We start from the raw sequence: 26906 nt of genomic DNA on the forward strand, positions 1-26906 counted from the left end.
TACCTGGCTGCCTGGGAGTCCCTCTGTGATCTACTGCACTCCCTTAGGAGGGGCTGGGCCGTGCGTAAAAGCCGCGCCTTCCCAAGGGCACTTAGACTGAAATTGTTGCTTGCAATCTCCTGGGTCCCAGCCCCTCTCCCCAACTCCCTCCACGGATGGAACGCAGGAATCCGGGCCATAGGTCTTCATTTCCGAGGCCTAGGCTATCCTTCTCAACCTGGCCAGACACTGAGTGGTCACACACTGCCGATCCCAATTCCCATGAGTATCTCCCAGTGCTCAAAGCAATGCGTTGGAAATCAGTTTTGGTTCCTTGTATCTCCTCACCGCCCCCACCCCCACCCCCAAACACGCACACGCCCGATAGTGCTGGATCAAGAACTTCAGTTTACCAGAAACTGCTAGCCTTGACAACGCGGAGCTTATGTTTGGGGTGGTGGCCCTAGCCCACTGTGGCTCTTTGGCTAGGAACTTCCCAAAAGGTGCATTTGCCTCTCTACGATGCGCCCGGGCCACTCCGAGGTTTGTCAACCTCCTCTGCCCCTCCTCACCCGGAGATATCTCTTGCTATCGTTTCTTCCACTCCTCTATAAAACCCAGTGCCCCCTACGCCCCCGCCCGGCGCAGGCGCCCCCTTCTTTGGCTGCGCCTGCCGGGGAACCGAAAGGACAGGGTGCGCGGGAGGCACGCAGAGCACGGGGCTGCCTGCGCTCGCAGCGCCTGGGGAATTGGCTGTGGGCGAGGCGGCCCCGGCTGCCCTTTATCGCTCGCTGGGCTCGTCTTTTGAAACTTTATCAGTGAGTCTCACCACTAGCCGCAGACGCGAGCGGCGGGGGGGCGGGGGCGCAGAGGCGCCGGCAGCCGTGACGAGGCGCTCCCGGAGCTGAGCGCTTCTGCTCCGGGCACGCATGGCGCCCGCACACGGAGTCTGACCTGATGTAGACTCAAGGGGGTTAATATGAACGTCCCTCTCGGTGGAATCTGGCTCTGGCTCCCTCTGCTCTTGACCTGGCTCACCCCTGAGGTCAGCTCTTCATGGTGGTAAGTCCCCGCATATGGGCGCGGTGCTGATGGATTTTTGGAGATGGGAGTGGGGACCCTACTGGTCATAGAGACCCTCCCTGGTTCTTTCCCAGTCCTGGCAGTTGTGGATTCTGGGAAAACTATGTCTTATCACAGCATCCTAAACTGAACCCCTTTGCTTTTCTGAAAAACCTATTTTAGCTTTGACAACTCCAAAACAATCCACATGCCCCACGAATGAGGGATTTAATGTTTGGTTGTTTGGAGCCAGCTGAGTGACAGCAAAAGCAGCCAATACCTTATTCCACTGAGAAATGTGTTAGCCTGAGCTGTTCTTCTAGCAGCGAAGTGTGTGTGTGTGTGTGTGTGTGTGTGTGTGTGTGTGTGTGTGTGTGTGAATTCACCTTGAAAACTACAGCTGCCACCCCCCACCCCTACGACCTCAAAAACTGCCTCAAGAGACATCAATCCAGGCTGTTGGAGTTGTAGAACCTGAAGTCTGTGATTTTGTATTATTTCCCGTTCTTCCGCATTCCTGGTGCTTCACCCCAATGAAGCAGCCCCCAGGTAGAGACTATTGCCTGGATGTAAAACTACTGGGACTGAAGTACCCATTATGCTACCCTGCTCAAAACTCTCTTCCTAAAGTATAACTCTGCTGCTGTCTCTGTATGCTGATGTAAGATTTACTTTGAGCATGCTCTGCCTATCTAGAAATCACCTCCATCTCTCAACTTTCTGTCTTTGAAAAGAGATGGAGTTCTGAGCTCTGAAACGTTCTTGTACGTTAAGTTCCAGAGCAGATATTAAAGTATTCTGATAACAATTCAGAAAGACTGGATACACACACACACACACACACACACACACACACACACACACACACACATTCTTTTGTATGTGACAACGATGGATCTTAGCCAAATACAGTACAGGACAAAATAAAAATCAGTGGACTATTTAGATACCAGAGTGCCTGAGAGAAACAGCAAAGCACTGATGGGGGGGGGGGGTAGGGGAGGTGTTTCAGCTCCTTTCTACATTCAGTGAACAGGAAGGCCTTTAGGCTTGACCTTGCTGACAAAGGATCAAAGATTGATTTATCAGACTGATCATTTTTCAATAAAATGATTATTTCTGTTTCCATGTGTGTATCCACATTATTTACTGCTGGGCATTTTGTCCCACTGTCTCTCAGCTGTCCCTTAAATACATATTTTTGTAAGTCACAGCTGCAGTGATTTTATGATCATATAAAATAATGGAAATACAAAAAAAAAAAAAAAGGTATTCTCCTTGTTTGATCACTTTCAAAAGATACCTGTGGCAACTTGGGTTGTATAAAAGGTATCTTTCTAAGCAGTTCACAATGAATGGAGAACGTCTGCCTAGAGATGGAAGTTTTTGTTAAAGTTTTTTTTTTTTTTCAAAAACTCCATACTTTATGGAATTAGAATGCTGATTGGTTTTTTTTTAATATTTAGTGCTCTTGATAACAATAGAAACGTTTTTTTTTCTCCCCAAAAGTTTCTATAAATGCCAAAAAGAGGCAAAAAAGAAAACCATTTTGAGGATTCTTTAGTATGGAGAGAATAGCATATTTGTAAGAAGCTGTAGCATTAGATCCCAGCAGGTGATAATAGGACCAGTGTTGGCAGTTTTGAAGGCATTTAGGATCAACAAATGGGAGTGAGGAACTTCTAAAGGCCAGCTTCCTTCAAAGCCAAAGGCAGACATATGGCATCACTGAAGGCAATCTTCTTTGAAATTCTGTGTTCTCCCAAACCCACTTGCCCCACCCCCTTCGAGCCCCCATTTTCACAATGCTCCTGCCTCTGCCTCCCCGTCCAAGGCATCATTTGGTGGCTCCAGCTTTGGGAGATAATCATCACTGTATAGGGAACTAACTTTGACCAGGTCATTGGCTGTGCTCCTCTTGCCAATGTCACAACGGAATCAGTAATTCCTCCTCAAATGGTCTCCTGGGGAACACCAAGTCCGACCTGTCTGTTAACATCAACTTTGCCTTTCTGTTGGCCTTTCCCCAGGTACATGAGAGCCACAGGTGGCTCCTCCAGGGTGATGTGTGACAATGTTCCAGGCCTGGTGAGCCGCCAACGTCAGCTGTGCCACCGACACCCAGACGTGATGCGTGCCATTGGCCTGGGTGTGGCTGAGTGGACAGCAGAGTGCCAGCACCAGTTCCGCCAGCATCGCTGGAACTGCAACACCCTGGACAGAGATCACAGCCTCTTTGGCCGGGTCCTCCTCCGAAGTGAGTCTCCTTCTCCTGGTTCTCCCTGCACCTGTACTCAAAGACACCCACCTTTCCCCAATCATCCTTACTGGCACTCTATTCAGTATTTTCCATAGAATGTAAATTCCACAAGGGCAGGGACTAGCCTGTATTATTTGCACTGATTGGTGCCTGTGTGTTGTGGGTCGCATTCATTTGTTACAATGACTGACTATCTAAACTTGTAGTGAGAACCTGTCACTTTTCCAGCTACATGTTAGACAGTAAAAGTATTTATGAAAGAGGACTAACAACTGTAAATACAGAGATTTCTTTTTCTCTTGGAGACTTAAAATGTTCCTAATTGGATAGTAAGAGCCATTAAGTGTCCAGATATCGAAAGAAACTCAAAGCTAGTGATCTATTAGCAAATAATCAGAGAAAATGAATTAAAATCAATTTTTAGTTTCAAATAATACTCATCTTATCCACTAAACTGGCAAGGGTAGCCTTCTTCAGGAAATAACTCTGCCCATTCGTTAGTGGGAAATTTGACTAGAAATACAACTGTCTATGTGCAAAGACAGAGACAGAGAACTTTACACTTGTTTTTGCCCACCCAAGTCCCTTCCAGTCCCAAGAAAATCATCCAGGCTGTACACTTGGCAGTGCCTAACAGAGGGTGTTTCTGTCATGTCATCTGTGTAGCCCTAGGGTTTTATGAGGCCAAATGCATAAATGAACGGCTCTAAAATCCCCCAAGGGCGTAGTCCTCTCACTCCGAAAGTCTCCCTAAAGTTAATTTGTGTGATATTCTGCAATTTATTTCTCTCATTTAAGAACTATACTCTTATGCATTCCTTTTAGAGTTTCGATATGACATCGCAAAATTTTTGAAAGGGTAACAGCAAATGTCAGCCTCGTGGAATTTTAAGACTTCTCCTAGGGTAGTTCACCAGTAAATCAATTAGTGCTGGACCTTGTCAATGAAGATTTGCACATGTCCCATGGCAATTCACTGTAGACTGTATGGTTTGTAAGGTTTTTTTTCCTCGTTAAAATAGATCAAGACTTCCCAGTTATTTTTAATGTGAGGAACTTCTCATTACAATGTTAACCTGAAGGTCCATGAAGTCCTTTGCTTATGGAGGGGTGCAAACAAACAGCCTTGAAATCACAGATGAAAGGAAGCAATTTAAATTTTGTAAAATGTATTATTATTTCTGGGCAGGGGTGGGGCATGTGGAGGTGAGTAGACAGGGTTCAGGATTTGGTTCTCTCCTTTAACTGATAGTCCCGGAGAGTCAACTCAACCATTTCATGCTGAGCCATGCCTCTGACCTAAGAAAAAACAGCTTCAATAAATGATCTTTCAAAGATGAGGGTTCATTCATAGACTACATTGCAGGGTTACTAAGAGAGAAGAAGAGATGGTAACAGAAGAAAACTGAACAAACTGAGGCCTCAGGTAAATAAGGGATTACAGTTGGTACTTCCTACCGATGATACGGAGCCCTTTGCTGGGGTGCTCCAAGCTTAAAATCCCCACACCACAGGATTTCTTCTCACCCTTCACAGAAAGCCAACATCTTTCCAGACATCTCTGCAGATCCCAGCGACTGTCAGTGATGATTCTGTATTGGTTTGCTGAGGGGCTGAATTTGGGCTACCAGCCTGGAAATAATCATGAGATTCCAATGAAGTGATCCAAAACCCTCTTCCAGTTAATTACTTAGAAGGAAATGTCAATCTAGGGTTGTGAAAAATTCTCTGTTAGAAACATAGATGTACCTTTTGATGATCAGGGAAGATGAGATGAAGGGTAGGTCATTATTGCTACTAAAAACCCTATGGTTACAGGGAATTGGGGAGCCCTAGAGTCCCCGAGCAACACAGAATAACTTTTTTAAACATTTAGAATTTACTCTTTCACAGGTAGTGGAAAAACCCAAATAGTCTTTTAAGTAGAAACCTCTGAAATTCTAGGATGGGTTAAAAAAACAAAGGGAGATTACAGTTCCTCCTTGTATTTCAAGAGAAAAGACAAAGGAAGACAAGACAGTAAACAGAAGATAAGTGCTGGTTTTTCTTTAAGAGTTGGACAGTCCACAACCCTTGAGAAACTCTAGCTCAGGGTTTTACCATCCTAGGTAAAATCCTTCCAAATGAAATAAACCCTGCCTGCCCACCCAGTTGACACTACTGATGCATCTCCATCCTAAAAGACAGTAGTTTCAACAGTAGCACACTAGGAAGCAACCGTATCAGCATTTAGATTAGGATTTAATTTCAATTGTGATAACCTGAAAAAGCATCCGTTTTTCTAAGAATCCCGTGATCAAAGTTTGTTTTGTTATGAAGCCAGATCTTGCAATGTGCTACTATTTCACACATAACACTTCAGTGAATCATCTAAAACACTTAATTGAAAACATCTCAAGTCCATATCTGCATATTACCACAACATCTGGAGGCAGAACAAAAAGTCATGTGCAATATACTTATTTAAGTAAATATTATTAATGAATGTGTTTGACTAATAACAAATAGAAAACTACTGGTTTGGTTTGGTTTGGTTTGGTTTGGTTTGGTTTGGTTTGGTTTGGTTGGTTCAACAAGTCAATGAGATTGTTTACCATTTGCAGGAGGGATGAGTTTTGCATCTCAAAAACCTCTCTAGTGCTTTCAAAATACTATGTGACCCTAACATGTTATGATCCACCTCGCCTATGCTTTTTATCACTTACAAAATTTCTCACTCACACTATGAGATTAGTGGTAAATACATTAAGCATATACAATTATTTCTCATATATTTCTCAGTATCTATAAGTATGGATACTGGATTCCAAATCCTGAGCTTGACTTTGAATGATAAAACAGACAGCCATCAGCGAGGACTATTTAAAAATGATTAAAAATGAATATATAATGAAGGTGTTACTTATCTAGAATCCTGGAGGTAAAATTAAGCCAGATCAGACACCATCTCTCAGTATTCTTTTTTTGCCCCTGTGTGAGCCTTACAGCATTTGCTAGGGCTTTTGAAACAGTTCCCATCAGCCTACAGACTTTGAGACCAGAGTCTCAACAGCACGACTTGCCACCTGAGGCAAATATCTATTTAAGTGGTTATCCTAGAAATAATCATTTCCCTTTATGATGACTAGAGTTTTGGAGGGATATATTCCTGAATGTCTAAGGTAACTGGCACTTAATATTGTGTAGTTTTTTAATAATGGTTTTTAATAAGGAGACTAGCAAAGCAAATTTTGCAAGGGATGCACAGTAAGCTGTAGCAATGAGTGGCACGTGGAAACGAGAAAGGCTTCAATGCGGGAAAACGTAGGCTGTTCTCCCAGCTGTGTGGTTCAAAAAGTCACACTGGTCTTGACAGATTGACTCGCCAAACGCTTCTCTGCTTTCTGCCTTACCTTGGCATTAGCTCGTCCAGCTTCTATTTTGATTGTTAATATATTTGCTGCAGCAACCATTAATAAAAGGCCATGCTAGTAACAATGAAATACAGTTCTACTTGAAAAATGAGGTGCACCCAGACCCTAAAGAGCCTTATATCTGTCACTCCACCACAACACCGTGTTATGAGTTACTACAGATTATTAAAATAATTTAATGTAGTTATTGCACTGAAATATGTACCTCTCAGCCTGTAAGTGAAAGTAGGCTGCTCTCTAATAAAGAACAAGTCTAAGAAAGCCCCCAAAGGGTTCTTGCCCAAGTCTAATTATAGGCGGTAAATTTGTTTCCTTCCAGAAAAACCAAAGCAAAGGCTTTTCACTGTCTCTGACCCGATACCAATGATTAGTGCAGGTGTTCCAGAGGAAACAAAAATCACCTTAGTAGTTAGACACAGTGTGCAACTCAAGGATATTGCATATCACCTTCAACAATCTTTCAATTACTTGTGAAAGCTGATGGCAAGCCAGCTGTCCAGTGTTAATACCAGGGAATAGTGACTGATTGAATTCTCTTCCCACCCTAGCCCCAATATTTCCTAGATTTCAGTATTTCATTGCCAGTAAGTTAAATTTGCCCTAGTGTCCTTGCTGATGCCTAGAGTTTCGAGAATGTATTTGTTTGTTGTGGCCTTCAACTTTTGGGTTCATGCAGTCTTTCACCCCATTGTAGCCAAGACTACAATCACACCCAATAGTGTCTATCTTGACAGTTTTTTCCCAGGCTGTGATATCATGGCTTCTAAACTGTACAACAGAATGAATGGCAGAACTGTAAAATTCAGACTGTTTTACAGATGGAGAAACTAAGGTGACTCACACCTGCTCTACTCTTCTGGGACATGTAGAGTTTGGGGGTGAATGTGGTTTGCTGAAACTAGAAGCAAGGCTATTTTTCATCCTTTCTACTCCATATTAAGGAAGAGTTGGCCAATAAATATTTAAATGGACCAAACCCTCCACTAAATGTAAGGGATTCATATTAGAGAAATTGCCTAGGCTCTAAAAAAGACCCATAGGAGATAAAATACTAAGCAATTCACCATATAAAAGCCACGCAGAACACTTGGAGAGACGCTCTCTGACTGCTTTTAAGAAAAGCATTTTTGTTTCAGGTAGTCGAGAATCGGCCTTTGTTTACGCCATCTCTTCAGCTGGCGTTGTATTTGCCATCACCAGGGCCTGTAGCCAAGGAGAACTCAAGTCCTGTTCCTGTGATCCAAAGAAGAAAGGAAGTGCCAAGGACAGCAAAGGCACCTTCGACTGGGGTGGCTGCAGTGACAACATTGACTATGGGATCAAATTCGCCCGCGCCTTTGTAGATGCCAAGGAAAGAAAAGGCAAGGACGCCAGAGCCCTGATGAACCTTCACAACAACAGAGCTGGAAGGAAGGTATGGCTGCTACCCTGCTCAGCTGAGGACCCTGTGGTCTTGTGACTCACAGCTCTTATCTTAAGATGTCCTAGTTGATTAAATGTTGTGCAATCAGAGCTCCCCACGGGCTCCCCAGCCCAGGATCACATGTTCTAAAGAGTACCACCAATTGGACTGAGACACCCCCCCATGTCCCACCTTCTTTCCAAGAGCTGAGCTCAAGAAGTCCACCCATTGCTTTTAAAAGTGTAGTGAGTTTTACGGTTCTTCTAGACAGTGTAGCATCCAGGCAAGAGAGATCACCTGCCAGTTAGTTCTTCATCCCGTATAGCAATAGCATCTTGAATACTTGTATGGAGCATTGATACCCAGCACATCTTCTCCTAAATACTCCATGAAAACAATTCACCAGGCATGATGGGTTGGATTCTCCTAAATTCAGGGGTACTCTCTTTTGGAGCCAGACTCGACACTAGCTATAAACCTCCTTTTTTGGTTTTGTACTGGCTGAGTGAGAGAACTAAAGAGACACTCTATCCTTTCATCCTGATAACTTCACAGTCTACAGGAATCTAGTCTGCAATCACCTTCAAACACCCATTTGGTGGATGAGGAAACTTAAGTCCCCTAATGCACTTAGTGAGCGTTGGTACAGAACTCAGGGCTAGACTTCAGGTTCAACTGCTAGGTCAGGGTACTTCACCCTAGGACTAAACTGCTTCAATGTCTATGTTCAGATGTATGAATGAGGTAGGATTGTTTAGGAGACAGCCTGGAAGGAAATAACAAGAGAGCCAGAATGATGTTATCCATGTCTTTGGGCAGGAAGCAGAAACTGGATGTGATAAACAAATATTTGCTTTTATCCACTATAAGATAATCTAATTGCCCAAGGAAACAGATAGCCAAAATTGCCTTTTGTCAATAAAATGTTAAATATGCCTGATATTAATTTGTAAAGGGAGATCAGCATAAAATTGAAAGATGTGGAGGAAAAAAGGATAGGAACAGAACACGGATCAATTTTTGGGTGAAATCCTTTGACTGGGCTCCCGAAAAGAGCAAATCTCATTTAAAGAAGAAGTAGGGTGAAAGGGACTCTTAGTTAGCACATAAAATAGAATAAGTGGGACCTGAGTTGTTTACAAATCATACTTTTGGACTTAAATATTCACAATCTTTATTTGCATGAAGTTGTGAACTTATCATGACCATTGCCAAGAATATAGACAGTGGTTGAGCAATCCTACAATTGGTAACTGGTTGTTTGTACAATGATTTAAATAAGAATAATCTATACTGATCTTTGTTTTGTCATCAATAGAGCACATGTAAGTTATAGAGTGTGGTGTCTTCAATAAGAGTGCCCTGCTTAATTATTTGAGTGGGTATTTTAACTTGACTCCTCTATTTAGAAAGATAGGCTATATGACACTACATTGTGCCCAAAAGAATGTTCTTACAATGTGTCATTAGACATTGAATAGCTCTAATCTTCAAAGTAATAGGTCTTAGCTATTAAATGCTAGGTCCTAAATAAGCAAGTGTTTTAATGTAAATCACATGATGGTTCACTGAGTAGAGGTGAACAGCTGTCGGGCCTCAGATATTCTCCTGCCTACTCCTCAAAACTTTGGAGGCTACTTTTGATTGGGATAAAAGTGCACACACTGACTTTTTGAAATGTGGCTTTAATTAATGGTGGGTGGGCAGACTTTCTCAAGGAGAGACGTGATGTCAGCGAATATGAACTTCAATGCGAGCAAATGTATTGAGATAAACATGGGTCTCTAATTCTCTTCTTGCGGTCATTAGACCCCCAGCCCTTCCTCCCCCTTCTTACCAGTGGAAGATCTGTGGAATCAAAAGGAGAAAAGGCTGGGCAGTCCTTCTGAGCTAAGTTGCCAACTGACCCAGCTCTAGAAATGCCCAGCCTCCCAGAGCTGACAGCAACACTGGCTCCATTTTTTTCCTTCTGTTGAGTTTTAGTGTTTTTCAAATTGTCTGATATGATCACCAGCTCCCTTTAAAAACTGAGAGTAATGGTGGGGGTGGGGAGGATAACAAATTCTGTTTGAAAGAAAAGCCATTTGTTCCCAGACGTATCTGTTTAGGCAATGCTAAGTCACAACCCAACGCCGCCATCCACATTTTACCCAATTTCCGTCTCAATTTCCCCTAATAAGTAAAGCTTAATTAATTTATTATGACAGCTGGACAGAGCACCTTCATGTGTTTCTATTTTGTAATACCATCTAAACTTGCATTATCATTCATTCTAACCGTTTCTAAGAGATTGTATCACTATTTTTTTTCTTTCATGTTCACTTGAGATTTGCTTTTCACTGAGTCTAGTTTTTTGGTTCCAAATGGAGCTAGAAACTAAGTTCATTGGGTTTAAGACTTCTCTCACAGCTTCCCCAGGCCACTCTTTATAGATCTGAAGAAGCCACACTATGAAGACCTCCAAGTTCTACTGAGATAAGTTTTAGTTAATGACCAGCAAACAACACCTGGTAAAGAGCCACCATTTGTTCTCTTTCCTGAGCTTTTGAAGGGCTTTTAAATTACTCTATTTATTTTCTAAGAGGAAATAATCACAAGTTCATTAAACTTCCCCAAGCAAATCTAAGTCAGAATATCAATTGAATCAAATACTGCCCTTCAACGACTCTAGAAATTTCCCTAAGAGTATGAATTTCTATAACAGAAGTCTTTAAGCATACTTCCAAAACATGTCTCTTATTATGGTGAAAATAGAAAGAACATAAATCTTAATATTAGACCCACCTGATGATTCATCTTGCAGTAACAGTGGCTTTGCTCACTGGTTTAGTCAGATGAGATGTTAAGTGAAACAAATATGCAGAGTATAAGCTAACAGCTCAGACCCCTCATGTCGTAGATGCTCAGTGAAAGTCTCTTTGCACATCAGTGGAGTCAAAGTTGTTTATAACTCAGGTAAGAGAGGCTGGTCAAAAGCCAACTCAAAGTGTTACATAGGATTTACTCAGTTACTCTGTCTACGGACTCATCTTCTGTACAATCTAATGCCCTAATAAAACAGGCATAGTTTTGCTCATTTAAAAGGTCTTTGGAAGTGTTTTATAATAGGGCTTTCCAAATCTTAATAGAAATAAAAAGTAGCATGAATATTTCTAATTTTCAAGTGAAATCATTACCCTCAAGGAGATAAGGTGACTAACCCCGGATCACTCTATACTAAGATGCTGGGCTTGAGGCTCAAACACAGCTGTGTCTACCTGTAGGCATTGTCCAGAGTTTCGTATTGTCTGTGTTTCTGAATTCTCTAGAAAAACAAACAATATTTCTATATTTCTTTTAAAAACTAAAAAGCACAAGAAACAGCAGTTTCTGTCCTTGGAATGTGGCTTTACTGATGACATTTCCCCGCATAGCTTTATTTCAGAGACTTTCTACAGGGAGCATGCGGTTAGTCGCTTTTTGTTTAATTTTTTTTTTTACTTTTAAATTTGTTTATACAATCTATTTTATTCATAAATTCCAATCCTCCAATTCCTTCCCCACCCCACCCACCCAACTTTGTTCTTTCTCTCCTTTAAAAGAACAAAAATAAATCAAAATCAAAAAAGCCAACAACAACAAAAAATAAGCTAGAGAGACTGTTTTGTGTCTGTCAAGGATTCTTGAGTATGAGGATTTTCCTGGAGGGCTGATGATATCCCCAGTGCTACTACATCAAAGAAAACTGATTTCCCCTCTCCCAGGAGGTAGCAATTGCAAATACTTTCTCAGCTAGAGGTGACACTTTGTATTCACCCTTGTTAGGTCTATCACATCCTAGACTTCATGTTTACCTCACAGTTATAGTATTTTGGGGTGACAAACTCCAGCATTCTATTCAAACAAGTACCAGACAAAGACTGATATAAGGGAGAGCACCAAGGCCCTGTACATGGCCCACTGGAGAGCTGGGACACAGCAAACACTTAGTTCACCGACAGGAAATGCCTCTAAAGAAAACATAAAAATCCATGTTGTCTAACTTGTAAGCAGAACCTTAAGGCAAAAATCTTAAGTTCTAATAAAGATATCAAAGAAAATAGATTCTCCCCATTATCACTTGAAATAGGTAATAAATAATAGATCTGACTTCAGAGAACTGGAATATGATGAAAAGGAAACCCCACTCTTTAAAAGTAAGGAAGATCAGTGGACAAGGGAGGAATGAGACCAAACTGTGCTGCCGCAGAGCCAAACTGTGTTCACCTCTTCTTCATCCTGCCCTTCCCATGAACAACCCTGAGCATCTTTATAGGGCACAGAGTTCACTTAGCAGATCCATGCTCTCCAGTTGCTCTCCTTAGTATATAACATTAAAAGCTCAGATTCTGAGAACTCAAGAGTAAGCAGCCAGTCTCTGTCTCATTAAGTCCCAAGTTAGTACACATTTGATACACTATATGCCTCCTTATATCTTAGGAATCTAAACCCAGCCCAAATGAAAGCTCTCAAACAGCGGGTAACTCTTAACAGACTTACTTCCAGCTCCTCGAAGGTTCTATTATTAGAAAGTGTGTGTTAGAGTTGCATCATTTGTCAACTAGAATTATTGTGTATATGGTAATGTTAAGGCCCTTAAATACAAATTGCACACCTTATATTTTCTAGCTAAGCCAGCCCACCTACAGTCACTGTTTTCAGTCGACGGCAGAACTGAAGAAATCCTAGTGCCTTATTGAACTTAATAAATGTTTGCATAAGCTAACCAACTGCACCTTTTCTAATAAACATCTCTCACTTCCCTAGTCGCAGCACATGTGCAGTTGAAGGATATAAATTGTTTCAGTGTTCAGTAACTCCTATCTTAGAGATGTGGGTCTGTCAAAGGGATTTAATTGGTAATAAATGCACTTGGCTCTGAGCCAATCTGGAAATTAAATAATGTGTTTTTAATGTGTGTTTCCTCAGGAAAACTGATAGGACCCAAAATATGTTAGCTGCTTTGTGGAACAGAGCTAACTAAAAACTGTGGCACTGTGACATGTCTTCAAGTGCTTTAGTTCATAGGCACTCAGCAAGTAGAGACCAGAAACAAATTATGTATTTGATTTCTAAGGCAGGGCCAATTGATCATTAGCAAATATTTTATATGGTATAAAGTAGATGGTCTTTCTTTCTGGTTGGAAAATAATTAGTATGACAAAATTCAGGGTCCATAAGCTTGGCAAAATACATGCTAAAAACTTCTTTAAGGAAATCTGATAAAGCCACCCTAACAGTTCCTTCTCCTCCATTTTCATAAAGGCTGATGTAGGAAACCTTCTCCTTGAGAGAAGTTTGTTCTTATAATTGGCAACATAATTCTTTCAAGAACATACCTAAAGATTCAGACATTACATGTCAAACAGTGTAGGACTCACTAAACCTAGGGAACATGTACACAGGGCTTCCAAGATCCCAGAGTGTGAAGAGTAGCAAGGGACTTAGTGTGAAGCTTCTGGTGTCATGTACTGCCTGCCTGAGGGTCTCTTCTGTAATAGAGCAATAATGATATACCTTATATGCTTGTGTTGGTTGAGTAAAATAGCTACTCTCACATGCTTAGCATGGCCTGACACAAAAGGGGAAACTAATGAGACTGACAACCTCATTCACAATCTCAGATGCACACCAACCTACAGTTAGGTCACTATACTCTGGTCACAGGCTGGGCAAAGAAATGGAAACTGGACTCTTCAACACAATTCAAGCATAGCCATCTATAGTTCTTTCTCAACATTCAGAGTTTTGTCTCTGTCATGTAGATTGCTAACATCTAGAATTCCTTTTTATAAAAAGGAGTTTAAAATGTTGAATTCTAAAAGCAGAAAATAAGACTCTAAGTAAAAAAAACTTTAAAATGTTCAAAACAAAAGATGTAATGGTTTCATGAAGTAAGTACTTACTTAAGTATGATAACTAAGATTTTTAACACTGCAACCTATTGAAGAATATTAGAAAAAATTGAACTGATAATGTTCTTGTACTAGTGACACCAAAAAAAAAAAAAAAAAAAATACAGTTGTCCTTGGGAATTTCCTACCTCTGTCTTTCTTAAACTAGCAAGCTTGTAGTGACAAGGTACCACAGAGAAAAAAAAGTCGCATGGAATTTAGACATGCAGTGGCAGAGGGAGTCATCAGGAATCACGCCGGCCAGTTTGGTGATATAAAGATGCATGAGAACTGTGTGATTGACCATAGATACCCAACATAGGACTGTTCCAATGACCTTCAGTAAGGTTCAAAGGAAAGAAGAGAACACAAGAGTGTCTAGGAGAGATTTCAAGAGACAACAGAGAAATCATGACCTAACTATAGGTTGGTGTGCATCTGAGATTGTGAATGAGGTTGTCAGTCTCATACTGGAAAGAAAATCATTGCAATAGATTCTTTTACAAAAGGATGACAGCAAAAACAGAAATCTCTCTCTCTCTCTCTCTCTCTCTCTCTCTCTCTCTCTCTCTCTCTCTCTGTGTGTGTGTGTGTGTGTGTGTGTGTGTGTGTGTGTTTGTGTGTGTGTGTGTGCCAAGCCGGCAGTGGAAAGTGTGTGCATTAAGATGGAAATGACTCTCAAATTAAAATTAGTAATTCAGGGATGGGAGGAGACATTTTACAAAGTCTGACCAGTCTTCTTAAAGAGATTCTAGAAAATAGTAGCATCTGTAAATAAAAGTGGAGGCCTTGAAATACTACTGAAAGGGGACAAGAAACTGGAAGAGGAAACTAAAGACACCTTCCAAAAGTAAAGCAAAAGCCCCAAATGACAGATGGAGTTTAAGGAGGCCCGCAAACAGTTCCTCATCTCTCACAGGTTTGAAACCAAGTGCCAAATGAGTAGATAGATGAAAGAAACAGTTCAATTTCACTGCTGGCTGGGAAAAGCCTACACCAAGGAATGGAGCCATGTGCAGCACAGAGCTTCTAAGTAGAGCCCTGAATGTGGGCTCTCTTTCAAAGGCTAGGCATCAAAGGCCAGTTAGGAGATCACTGGCTGTTCTGTGAGCATTGGTCATAGTGTATTTCCTCAATAGGCTGGAAGGAAGAAAAAGTCTTCAGTCCTTCCTTCAAACTCAACACTTGGATGGGTCAGTTTTCCCAACTAGGGAGGAAAGAATGAGAATGGAAAGAAACAGAAATATTACCTCAATGCATTCTTTCCTCAAGATGCTGGAAAGAAAATTCTTTAAGAAAAAAATTAAAGTTAAGACAAAGAGGATGGATTTTCAAGATGTGTAAATGAGTTAGAATATCATAAAGACTGCGTGAGGTATAGGAAGGCAGATGTTCACGTGGATATTTCAGCATTAAAGTCTACCAGTCTAAGGTTAAAAAGAGGCTGATGATTGTCAGCAAGGGTTAAAGGGAAAAATTTCCTAAGGTGTGCTATCTCAGAACACCAAAAATGTGGGAAGGATTGGAAAAGCTTTTATGCAAGAAAAAAAAAATGAAACAAAAGACCGAAAAAATATATTAAAAGAATCAGTGAGATGCCACTGTTCCCATCTGCAACACTGGAGGCTAAATGCCTGCAGGGCTATACCTTTAAACCTGAGAGAAAGCTATTTCCAATCCAGAATTCTATACCCAGCCAAGCTATTAATCAACTGTGAAGGCTGAAGTAAGACCTTTTAGACTTGCAAGAATTCAGAAAATGCATCCTCTGTGCACCTTAAAGGAGTTAAGAATGCAGTATAAGCAGAAAGAGAGAATGATCGGACCAAAGAAAACCGTGGCATCTAGGAAAGTGTGTGTGCAGAGTAGGACATGATACTAGGTCTCAGCTATAGAGTTAGTCCTTCCAAGGGCATCCTTCATGACAGAAAAATGTGGCATTTGGTAACCTAGTAAAATTCAACCCTGGGGCATCACTGCACTTGCCTGTACATTTAACAGTAGTTAACAATACTATTATCCCTCAGCTTGTACAGCCAATTGATTTCTGGATCGTCTGTGGATATTCAAAATCTGAGATGCTTAAATTCATGACATTAAATAGTGTAATATTTGCACCTCATATACATATATAGGTATAGCATTCCATCAGCTTTGTTATATTGCTTGACAATTTATATGACACATCACTGCCCTGCTGTATTGATTAAGGAATGATGGTCAGAGAAAGTCTTTCCATGTTCAACATGAATCATAGACCTAACTACATGCAAGAACAAGACATGCATGAGCAAGGCTCAAACACCACTGAGTGGTGGAGAGAGTCTGAAGATGTATGAGCTGACAGAGGCCGAAACCTACCTTCACAACACTTCCTCTGGGTGGACTCAGCTTGAGTTCACATATACAAACTCAAGTTTTAATCTGAGGCGTTGTCTGGGTTTCTCCCCCGGCCCCCAGCTAACATTTTTTAATCCACACTTGGTTGAAGCCCTAGATATAAAGAGCCAATAAGTATTCAGTTTTAGGATAAGCATCTAGATAGATTATGGAATACTTAACTATAAGTTATAAAATACTGGTTCTCTGGTTTGGTTATTCAAATAAAATGTCAGTTGTTCCTCCATTACCAGCTGTGTACGAGAGGCCTCTACCTCTTTACCCAGTGTGTCTGAAGACCTCAAGATCTCCCGCCATTTATTCTGCGCATGTGTGTGGCCTACTGACACCCACAGCCACTGGGTCTCACACCATTGGGTACCACCATCTTTCATTCTCCGGAAAGCAGCCAAAGCAAAGATTATTACTTGTGGAGATTTTCTCCCGGTAATTTGGACATCCTAGAAACACAGTGTGGGGAACAACTGTAATTAGATAACTAGACTTCCCTGTCCGTAGAAATGCAGTGACCGCCCCCACCACAGGCATTTCTTGATGCTCTGCTCCTGACAGGCCCCCAGACTGCTGCCGTGGAGCAGGCACTCCTTAGCCCCTCTTCTGCAGTCCCGGGACACCACGCTCAGCACAGGCGTCGAATAAGAATTACCTGAAGAACTGTAAGTCCTGTCAGGGCCTGGGCCCCATGCCTGCCCCACCCCCTCAAGGTTCTGATTTACTCAGCCTGGGAAGGGGCTGCAAATGATCCCCAGGTGATTTTAATGTGCAGCCAGAAACAAGAACCACGGCTCTGCTCTCCAGTTGCCAGGGAACAATCCTCGGATTCCTGAAACTTTACTACACAGAGTAGATGGAGTCTTCCTTTCTCTTGCCAGACTCTGCATTTCCTTAGACCACAGCCGGATTGTAAAAGAGTATTTTCCCTTCCTCTTCTGTGTGGACACGTATGCAGAACTTTAAAGAGTGGCACAAGCCACCATATATACCTCTGCATTTTGTTTGCATCATATGACTTGCTTTCATGCATAAGACCTGCCTCGTCATTTAAAGAGCCACAAAAATACCAACATTCACCAGGTTCCAGAATTTGCATATTTATTTCCCACTGATGTCGTCTGGGTCTCTTCTCATAGTTTGCTATTGCTAATATTATAAAGTGAATTTTGATTACTCCTAAGAAGCAGAAGTAGGAAGGGGGATAGTGTGCGTAGTTCAGAATTTTAGGAAATGCCAAATGTGATTTAGGATTTTTTACATCTGTTTAGGAAGACCACAGACCTGAGAATTCTGCCTCTATCTAGCTGATGACTAAAAAATTTACTGGCCATACTGAGCCTTGATTTTTAGAACTGTGGAATGGGAGTACTAACTTTCTGTGCTTAATTGTGATATGTATATGATAGTAAGTATAAACAAACCACTCAGGGTAGAGACTGGCTAAGTCTGGTTAAGTTCTCAATTAATGGTGGCTGTGGTTAATAAGGTGACTGTAGGACTACAGATGTTATTCAGCTGGTAAAGTGCTTGTACAAAACTTGTTCAATTCCCAGGACCTACAAAGAACTGGGTGTACTGGCATACACCTGTAAGCCTGTGGAAACAAGAGATTAGAAGTTCATTCTACATGGCTACATGGTGAATTAGGGGCCAGCCTGGACTACATAATCTTAAAAAATATCTTTAAAAAAATCTATCATTAAAAAAAATAATAATGGGGTTATAACAGTGAGATATTGGAACTCAAGATGGTATGGTCCTATGCTTTACTCTCCCTGCAAGCAGAACTTCAAAGTATAGGTCTCCTTCCTTGGACTTCTCTGCCTGAGTTGGGCTTTGCTGTTTTCAAGGCTAAGGGTTTGGTTTTAAAGTCTATAAATTCTGCAAATAGAGGTAGTGGGAGCTCCTAAGCGCAAACATGAAGCATGCTGTATAGTAACTGGAATGAAGGTGTGGTTGGAAGCTAGTGTTGCAGTAAATATTATTTGGGGGTTTCTCTATCACCTTAGATTGTATAGTTACCAAATAAAAGACATAAAGCTTCATATTTACAATATGCCAGAAAAGCACTAGAGCTGGGTAGGTATTAATCCTCCCCTAAGCTATTTTGTCTACTTCCCTGTCAATAACCCTGAGCTATGGATTGCCATGTTCTGCCTGGGCTGCTCCTACAGCATCAGGCCAGCATCCTCATGGCCATGTGCTCACGATCCACTAACCCCATGGCCACGTCTTACGTTCTCCTCCTCTTTCCTCTTCCTCCTGGTGGTCCCTGCCTCAGACCCCTGGCCTGGGATCCAAAGCCCCACCTACCTCTCTTCTGCCCAGCTGCGGGCTATAGGAATTTTTATTAACCAATCACGGGTAACTTGGGGTTGGGGTCAAAGCTTACACAACAAAAGCTGGTATAAGTGAGGATCTGCTCCTCTTGAAGCAACTAGATCTTGGAGTGCTGATTTTAGCATTGGAATACGAGCAGCATCAGAGGATCCCACGGCAGCTAGTCAAAGAGTGAGCTGTCAGCTGAGGTCTGTCATTAATTCTGCAACCTTTGGTACTTTCAGGTGGCAGGGGCAGCCCCTCTCCCAGGGGAGGGGACCTAAACAATGAGGAGAACTTACTGTCTTGGATCACAGGAAGTCAGGATGTTGGGCAAGTTCCAGTTGGGCTTATTGAATAACTCCACAACAGTCTTCAGAACCCAGGGCCTCATGTCTGTCAAGACTGTGTGTGCAGCTTCGTATATGTTCCTACTACAGCTCTCCTGTCCTTTGTTTAAAAATCACCTAGAGACAGAGAAAAGGCATCTCTCCTCCTATCTCTTTAAAGAGTGAAAAAGACTTCTTTCCAAGTCCAAAACCTATCTATCCTTGAATCCCATTGATACAGATTGAATCATCATTTTCTAAAGGCTAAGAGAATTCAGTGTGTTAGCAGTGAAATGTCCAGTCATGATTTAGGACACTGCTGGATCAGAAAGGTCCTGGCAAGCCCTGGAGCACGCAGCTTCCCAACTCCTGAATAAAGTAGGTAGTCAATAAGGGAGGAAAAGTGTCTATACACATCACCAACAGCATCTGGCCCCTGCCACCAGGTTCATAAGAATTGCTTAGGTGTATTTTTAAGATCCAAACTTAATATGCAAATCTTCCCACTAATCACATAAAAATATCAGCTTTGAAGTTTGTCACCTGGAAACTTAGCATAACAAAGGCAGGGCAATGATGTCTCCTGTTATTTTTAGAACCAGGAGTGTAGCTCACAAGTGACTAACCTGGCTGCAAGAGGAATTCAGGAAGAACAGAAAGCAAGGAGGCTTTCTTGGCATGGAGGGTGCTGTGCTCGCGTGATACTACTATCAGATGTTAGGAGAGAAGCTTTTCGATAAAGTCGGACAGTTTGGAAGATATCCCTGAGGTTGTTTGTGGCTGTATGATCCAGTGAACCTAATACCCGACACTGAGAATATAAAAGGCATTAGAGAGAAAGATCTCATTAGGATGCCCTTTACAGATGTCCAGGTCCCCATAATGTGGAGAAACCAGTTCTTTATCTTGACCTTCCATGCTGGTTCATGATAAGAAGGACTGATCCCGGGTATACAGGGGCACCTTCTACTGTACCTGCACCTGGCAAAGTGGGGAACACTGCATGGAGGTCAAAGCTCCACACTAAAAGACACCGATCAAGCCATAAAACCAAACAACCTAGGGTTATTGTGATACCTTGCCTGGAATTGTTGTTCCCTTAGCCCTTGAGTGCTTTTGACACATGTCCAGGCTAATGAATAAATTGAGGCTGACTCCTGGAATGAAAATCCTCTCGGCTCATCCAAATCTACCATTTCTTGGTCAGGTAGCAAGCCTGTACAAGAAACAAAGCCACGTCAAGCATTAGGGCAAAAGACCACAGTGAGATCTCTAAAGGAGAGGCAGCTGGAAACTGTGTACCTGTGAGAGGCAGTGGGTGGTGGTTGAGACTTGCGCTTCAAGCTACTTAATCTGTCAACTGCCTCTACCCTTTATGTCACATCAATATAGCAGAGAGAACATGCAGAGCGTACTTGAAACTCCCACCTTCAATTTCTTAGAGAAATTCTGAGAATTTTGCTCAGATAGCACTTTGGAGACTATCAAGGACTCACTGTTCCTTCTGCAGATGCACATCCTCCAGGTCCCTCTAATTTGGGGATTCAGACTGATTGGCAGACAGATTCCACTGTGCTGTTTCTGAATGAGGACCAAATCTAGGGACTGGTGAATCCCCAGGGACTTCTGGTCTCCTAAACAGCCCTTCTAGGCATCTTTGGCTTTGAATTTCCAATATTTACAACCCAACCCATTAGCGCCAGTATCATATTAAGAGACCTTCAGTTATTGTTAAAAATAAAACTTTGAAAAATAATGATAGGAAGATGAGAAAAAAAAAAACTTAGCAGAGAAAAAACAGAGTCAGTTCTTAGAATATAAATCCTATGAAACAGAGAACCGGGGGAGAATCTTCACCAGGAACACAGCATAAGGGGACATTTTGAAGTCTACATGCACTGTTGTTCCAGAAGATTTTAGCAACTGGGTTTGCTTTCAGCCATTCTACATGTATCCCTGAAGCTCAGGTACATCACATGTCTCCACGAGCCTTGGTTTGCCATTTATATAATGGGAAAGACTTCAGCTTGAGGTTGTTCTGCAGACCTCGAGCGTATCTTCCTCTCCTCTCTTAGATATGTTGAGGGGCAATGAGGCAGGGCAGGAATAACTCACTGAGTTTCTGCAAATGGTACCACATGGCAACTCAGCCCAACACCAAAGCAGAAACTTATTTGGGTAGTTCTGTGGTCTACCTGCCCTTCCCTGAGACCACAACCCTCATACCCACAGGAGATCAGTTTTCATGGCAGGAGCCTGCCAAGACGGCTTGTCCCAATTTCTCTCACCTTCTAGCAAGAAACAGCATGAGTACAGCTGGACCATCGAAGCTGTGTCACTTGGCCAGAGCTGTGGGATAACTTTGAGTTTAGGGTCAGTCTTGGTGCAATATGGTTTATCCCTCCCTAGCTGTGTTCTTTAGACAAAAGCGTTACTGTCTCTAGGGTTCGCTCTTCCTCCTCTAGCTTTAAACTATTAGAGAAAGAAAGAGAGAGGAGGAAAGAGGGAGAGAAAGAGACAAAGAAAGAGAGAGAAAGAGAGAATGTGATAAGGGAGGAGTTAGGAGAGGAGAAAGAATATTATCAAAATATACTATATGAAAAATGCTTTAAATTAAAAATAAACAAACAAGCTGCTATTTGTCCTATAAAATCGTGTTGGTTACATGGATAGTAAATAGATTGGGGTTCAGAGTTGGAGTCCCCATCATTTCTCAACCTATTCCCCCAATGGTTGCGGTTACCAACAGTGTACGCAAGGTGACCAGCAAATGGCAATGATGCTCCAGGACCCCAGGGATCCAGCCTCCTCAGAGCTGCTTCTCTATAGCACTGAGGTAGGGAAACTCATAGCTGGGTCCTGTACTTAGGTTGCCGACTGAGCTTGCCTCTGTCTTTTCCTGCAGGCTGTAAAGCGCTTCTTGAAACAAGAATGCAAGTGTCATGGTGTGAGTGGCTCGTGTACTCTGAGGACATGCTGGCTGGCCATGGCTGACTTCAGGAAAACAGGCGACTATCTCTGGAGGAAGTACAACGGGGCCATCCAGGTGGTCATGAACCAGGATGGCACTGGCTTCACTGTAGCCAATAAGAGGTTTAAGAAGCCAACGAAAAATGACCTTGTGTATTTTGAGAATTCTCCAGACTACTGTATCAGGGACCGAGAGGCAGGTAAGTTAAGAGAATTCCTTTCAACAGCAATGCTCTGCAGCCTAATTGGACGCCTCTGTTTTTCAGCAGGCCATTTTGTAATTGCAGATGCCTGCCCTCCGGTTCCAGGCTTGTGCTCTGTCTAATTCACATTGAGACTGCACAGAGAATTCACGCAAGCAGTTAGAGAAACAGGTTGATAGTGTGCAGATTCTGAGGAAATATGAACTAACAAGAACATATGTGGCAAAAAGTCAAAATATGCAGATCAGCCGAATTCTTGCTTGCACAGAACTCTAGTTAAGGGGATGGATAAGTGTTCCGTGTACTCACCCGGCATCTTTCCTGAGATCCTAGGTTGAGCAGTTTTGTAATGATCTTCCCCCATGACAAATCCCCCAACTATGACTCCGAAATGGACCCAGGGCTTGGGAATTTAACCCCTTCTGAGGTCTGCTCTATTTCATAATCCCTTGCTCTTTTCAATATGGTTACAATTGTCAAACACTTTTTTTTTTGTCTCTTATTAAACTATTTTTAAACTCTTATTTAAAACAGCAAGAATTTATCCCCACTTTTCTGGGCATAGGTGGGTTTTCTATAAGGAGTGGATTTAAAAGGCCTCATTTATTAAAGCTACGCCCTTTGTTCCCAAATAATACGTTCTCGAGAACATCTTGTACTCCAAGAGACCTCTTCCAGCCTGGACATAGGAGCTGTCCTCATCTGTCTACTTTTATAGATATATGCTCTCCACCTCTTACCCTCAAGGTCACTATTAGGCTGCAAAGACTCCTCTGCAAAGATGCTAGCAAAATAAGCATCACCGAAAGGGTCTCAGTGGACAGAGGGTAATGGTAGCCACGGCCCTCTTTGGCTCAAGTTATGTGCTTAGTGGGAAGCAATGACATTTACTATTAGACAAAAATATCCTTCAATTTAGATTCTAAGTTTGTTTCCCATTCTGAAATAATTGCAAAAGAGCCAATAAACCAGTGCAGATGCAGCCAGCTGTTGAAGCTAGATTAACTGATAGGCAGGATGATCAGGAAACATCATCAGAAGCCTGGAGCCCTTTTCTTGCCCTTGAGTTGTTGAAGTTCCTCTGTGGTTTGATGAGTTAGCTGTCTGCAGCCTGTGAGCATGTTTGTACATGCAGCGTATGAATTCAAGACTGCCAAGCCTAAGGACCTGATGCTGTGCCCCTCTGCATTCTTGCCATGCTTTGGCTACCAAGTTATCCTACCTGTCAGACAACAGGCTCAATGGAACCTGTTGCTTTCACATAAATCAAGCCAGTGGACTGTGTCGCTTCTGTCCTTAACTAGCTATTTGACTCTGAGCAGGCCATGGGCCTGGAATCACCTTAATCATTTTAGGTCCCAGAGACGACACTTGTATACTAAGCAGTGTCCTAAGAACTTTGCATATCTATCTGCTCTTGTTGAATGTATGAAGCAGCCCTAATACATCAGGACATTGTAAATTTTTACCTTGGGAAAAAGGCACAAAATAATAGATGCTCCTTAATGATCCCCACCAACCAAACTCTCATCCTAGCTTACAAAATCTGATAAACAGCCCTGGATAACACTGTTCACATTGGACATCATGTATGGAAGGAGATACATGTCTGGCCCCATGTTTGGCCTAAGTTTTGACCCCAAAAAGACACATTTGCTTCTCCTATTTCCTAAACATGATGGCAAAAAGACCTTAAGACTGAAACCTCATATCAAATCTAGATAATATTCTGTCTTACAGGGGTTTTCTGGTTCTTTGATTTGAAATAATTTATGTAGTGAAGGAAATAATCCTACCTGATAAATATTTTCTTCCTCATTGGTATTGAGGGAAGGAAAGACCATGCTTTCTTGGCATAGGAAGGGGTTTCTGAATGCAGTACCTGCTGCCCCTTTAAGCTACTGAATTGATTATTCTTATATACTTCATTCTTGTTTTTCTCTCTGTGTGTGTATGTGCTGGTGTGTGTGTGTGAAGGGCATGTGAGTGTTGGTACCTGCCAGAGGCCAGGAATGTCGTATCTTCTGGAGCTGGAGTTACAGGTGGTTGTGAGTCATCTAGCTTGCATGCTGAGATCCAGAGTGGGATCCCCTGCAGGAGCTGAAAGCCTGAAAGTCTGCCCCTTGATAATAAAGTCATAGATACATATGCAATGCCCACTGCACACCATGGCTTGGTCTGTGCACTCTCACCAACTCTCAGCCTCCTGTTTTATAGGAGTGGAAACTGAAGCTCTAGGATGTTAAGATCTTTTCAGGACTGTCTGTCTGTCTGTCTGTCTGTCCTTTCCATCATTTTACTCTGCCTCTAGCTGCCCTATACAAAAGGGCACACAATTAAAGGACTGGTTTCCATAGTAAGATATATAATCTCTTATTTCTGTACTGTCTTAGAAATATTTTTACTTATCTAATTTAAAATTAGGTCAATATTTTGATCCTTGAGTGATGTTGATCAAATAGGAGCCATTCTGGTCTTTTAAGTACCCAGTTCCAATATAACAACACATCACATTTCCAATAAGTTTACCAGATTATTTGTAATTTTCTGAAATAAACTGAAATGATGCCATTTATAGCTGTGCTTGACAACATGCCAAAGTTACCCATGTGACCTGCAATGTTTCTTTTGTAATTTTGGTAACTACATGTGATTGTTTTCATAAAAACAAGACTCAGACTGCTTTATATGACGTAGGCAAAAGTTCAGGTTATCAAGAGGATATTTTTGATAGCTAATATTTGGATTATGCAAGTAGTCACAGGCGTGAGGTGCAGAGACATTTGCTTCACCCCCACACAGTGGTTGGATCTTGCCCTTTGTCATGTGACTGCCGGGCTGTCTTCAGATGAGGGTCTCCCTGCCTGGGATAACCTTTTGTGGTGTGTGCACTCCTAAAGTTGGTCCACAACACACTGAATGTTTCTGGGTATGGAATCTTCCTGAAACAGCCTCTAGCCTCTGTCCGTGGAGACAGAGAGATGTAAAAGATAATTCTGAGACCCCAGGAAATGAAGGCTTCCTGCATTTAACTCACTGAGGGCACAGGAGCCTCCCTTTGTGAAACAAAGGTATTAGGTCTTTCAGTCTATGGAAAGGATGCCACCAGCATGAGTCTGTAACAGAATGAACACACACTGCTAGAATAATCTTATAGGCTAGCTGAGCTCCAAGATAACCCAAAACTTTGTAGCAACATTAAGTCAGTACATTCCTCTTGTTAGTTAGTTTGTTTGTTTGTTTGTTTTCTTTATTCAAATGCATAGTCACTCTTCCCTATGTTTAACCTTCCCTTTCTAAATGGTTGATTTTGAGTCAGTGCTAATGTTCAATTTACTGGGCACCTTCTCCTTGAGAGCATTACAAGGGCAAGAGTGCAGATCATGTGAGACACTGGTGGATGGGTGAGGGTGTTTGAACTGCTTGGCTATGCTGCTCCGTCTCGCTGCTGCATCCTGTTCAGGATAACGGAGCACAGGACCGATCTGGAGTGTCTTCTAGTTGGGTTTGTGCAGTGGCATCTTCAGGTCCACTTCACTATTCTCCATAATTCTCCATTCTTCCTCAGAGACCTGCTAGATCAGAGTCAGATCCTCATACTTTTCAAACTTAATGATAAAGTTTGGACACCCAATGATTTGGTGGCCCATGGCCTTCGTTTACCCCTATTATCAGAAAAGAAGAAATCCCAGGATACTTCGTTCTTCGGGTCTTTGATTCTTAAAAGGGGTGAAAAGCATTCTTATTTGTAGATTGATTGACATCACTCAAAAAAAAAAATACCCCCTGTCTTGGCTCATGTGGCATAAAATACTTTTTTTTTTTTTGACATGTAGAAACTTGTTTAAATGATTTTAACCATTAAGACTTCTGCTGCAATTAGCTTGACAGCTTGGATATCAAGTCATCCTCTTCCATGACACAATGAGTAATTTTGATGAGAAGAGCCGGTGAGTGACTACCGTTAGTGATCCTGGTGAGAACATATCTCACTCAGTATGGATGCTGGGAGTGTGAGTTGAGTTCCTGACAGGTCAGGTCTGTTCTACATCCCCTATATGTGTGTTCCCTAACTCTTGGCAGCATTCCTCCTCATTTTCAGATAAAAAAAATGAAATCCCAAAGTTTTGTGATTTGTCCAAGATTTCATTGCCTGGAATTAGTTAACAAGTAAAACTAACAGATAAAAAAAAATCAAAACAAAAAATCCATACTTCCCTCATTATACCATTTTTGTCATATTTGGATTTTGTAAAAAGTGTGTGGGGGGGGTGTCTTCTATAATAAAGAAGCTATGGGACTTTTAATTTGGGGATGCCAAATCAAATGAAGCTGAGAGTTCAAATCTGATCAGAATTAAATAGCCACATTTAGATTATCTTGAAGCCCTTTTTTATTAGAAGCTTTCCAAGATTTTTTTCTTTTTCTTTTCTTTTGTGTAGTGTGAGTGTGTGAATGAGTACATTCATGTGTATGCACATGAGGAAGCCACAGAAGATACTGTCTTCCTTATTCCCATGAGGCAGGATCTCTTACTGAACATAAAGCTTGCTGTTTTGGCTAGATTGACTGGCCAGAGAGCTTCTCATTTCTGCCTCCCAACACTGTGATTACAGGTACATATAAACCATGTCTAGCTTTTATCTGCATCCTGGAGATTTGA

At 41.9% G+C, this 26906-nt stretch overlaps 1 protein-coding gene across 1 annotated transcript in view; it reads left to right on the top strand.

The window, feature by feature from the left end:
* The first annotated feature begins 639 nt into the window (after nucleotides 1-639).
* Wnt2 (Wnt family member 2) overlaps nucleotides 640-26906 on the top strand; it is a 42839-nt gene continuing 16572 nt past the window's right edge. The window contains exons 1-4 of the mRNA XM_034519218.2: nucleotides 640-1041; nucleotides 3072-3298; nucleotides 7851-8128; nucleotides 21976-22240. Of these exons, the coding sequence (XP_034375109.1) occupies nucleotides 959-1041; nucleotides 3072-3298; nucleotides 7851-8128; nucleotides 21976-22240 (853 nt within the window). The 5' untranslated portion in view covers nucleotides 640-958. The remainder of the gene's footprint in view (nucleotides 1042-3071; nucleotides 3299-7850; nucleotides 8129-21975; nucleotides 22241-26906) is intronic.

This window comes from Arvicanthis niloticus, chromosome 15 (genome assembly GCF_011762505.2).
Source record: "Arvicanthis niloticus isolate mArvNil1 chromosome 15, mArvNil1.pat.X, whole genome shotgun sequence".
NCBI classification, from domain to species: domain Eukaryota; kingdom Metazoa; phylum Chordata; class Mammalia; order Rodentia; family Muridae; genus Arvicanthis; species Arvicanthis niloticus.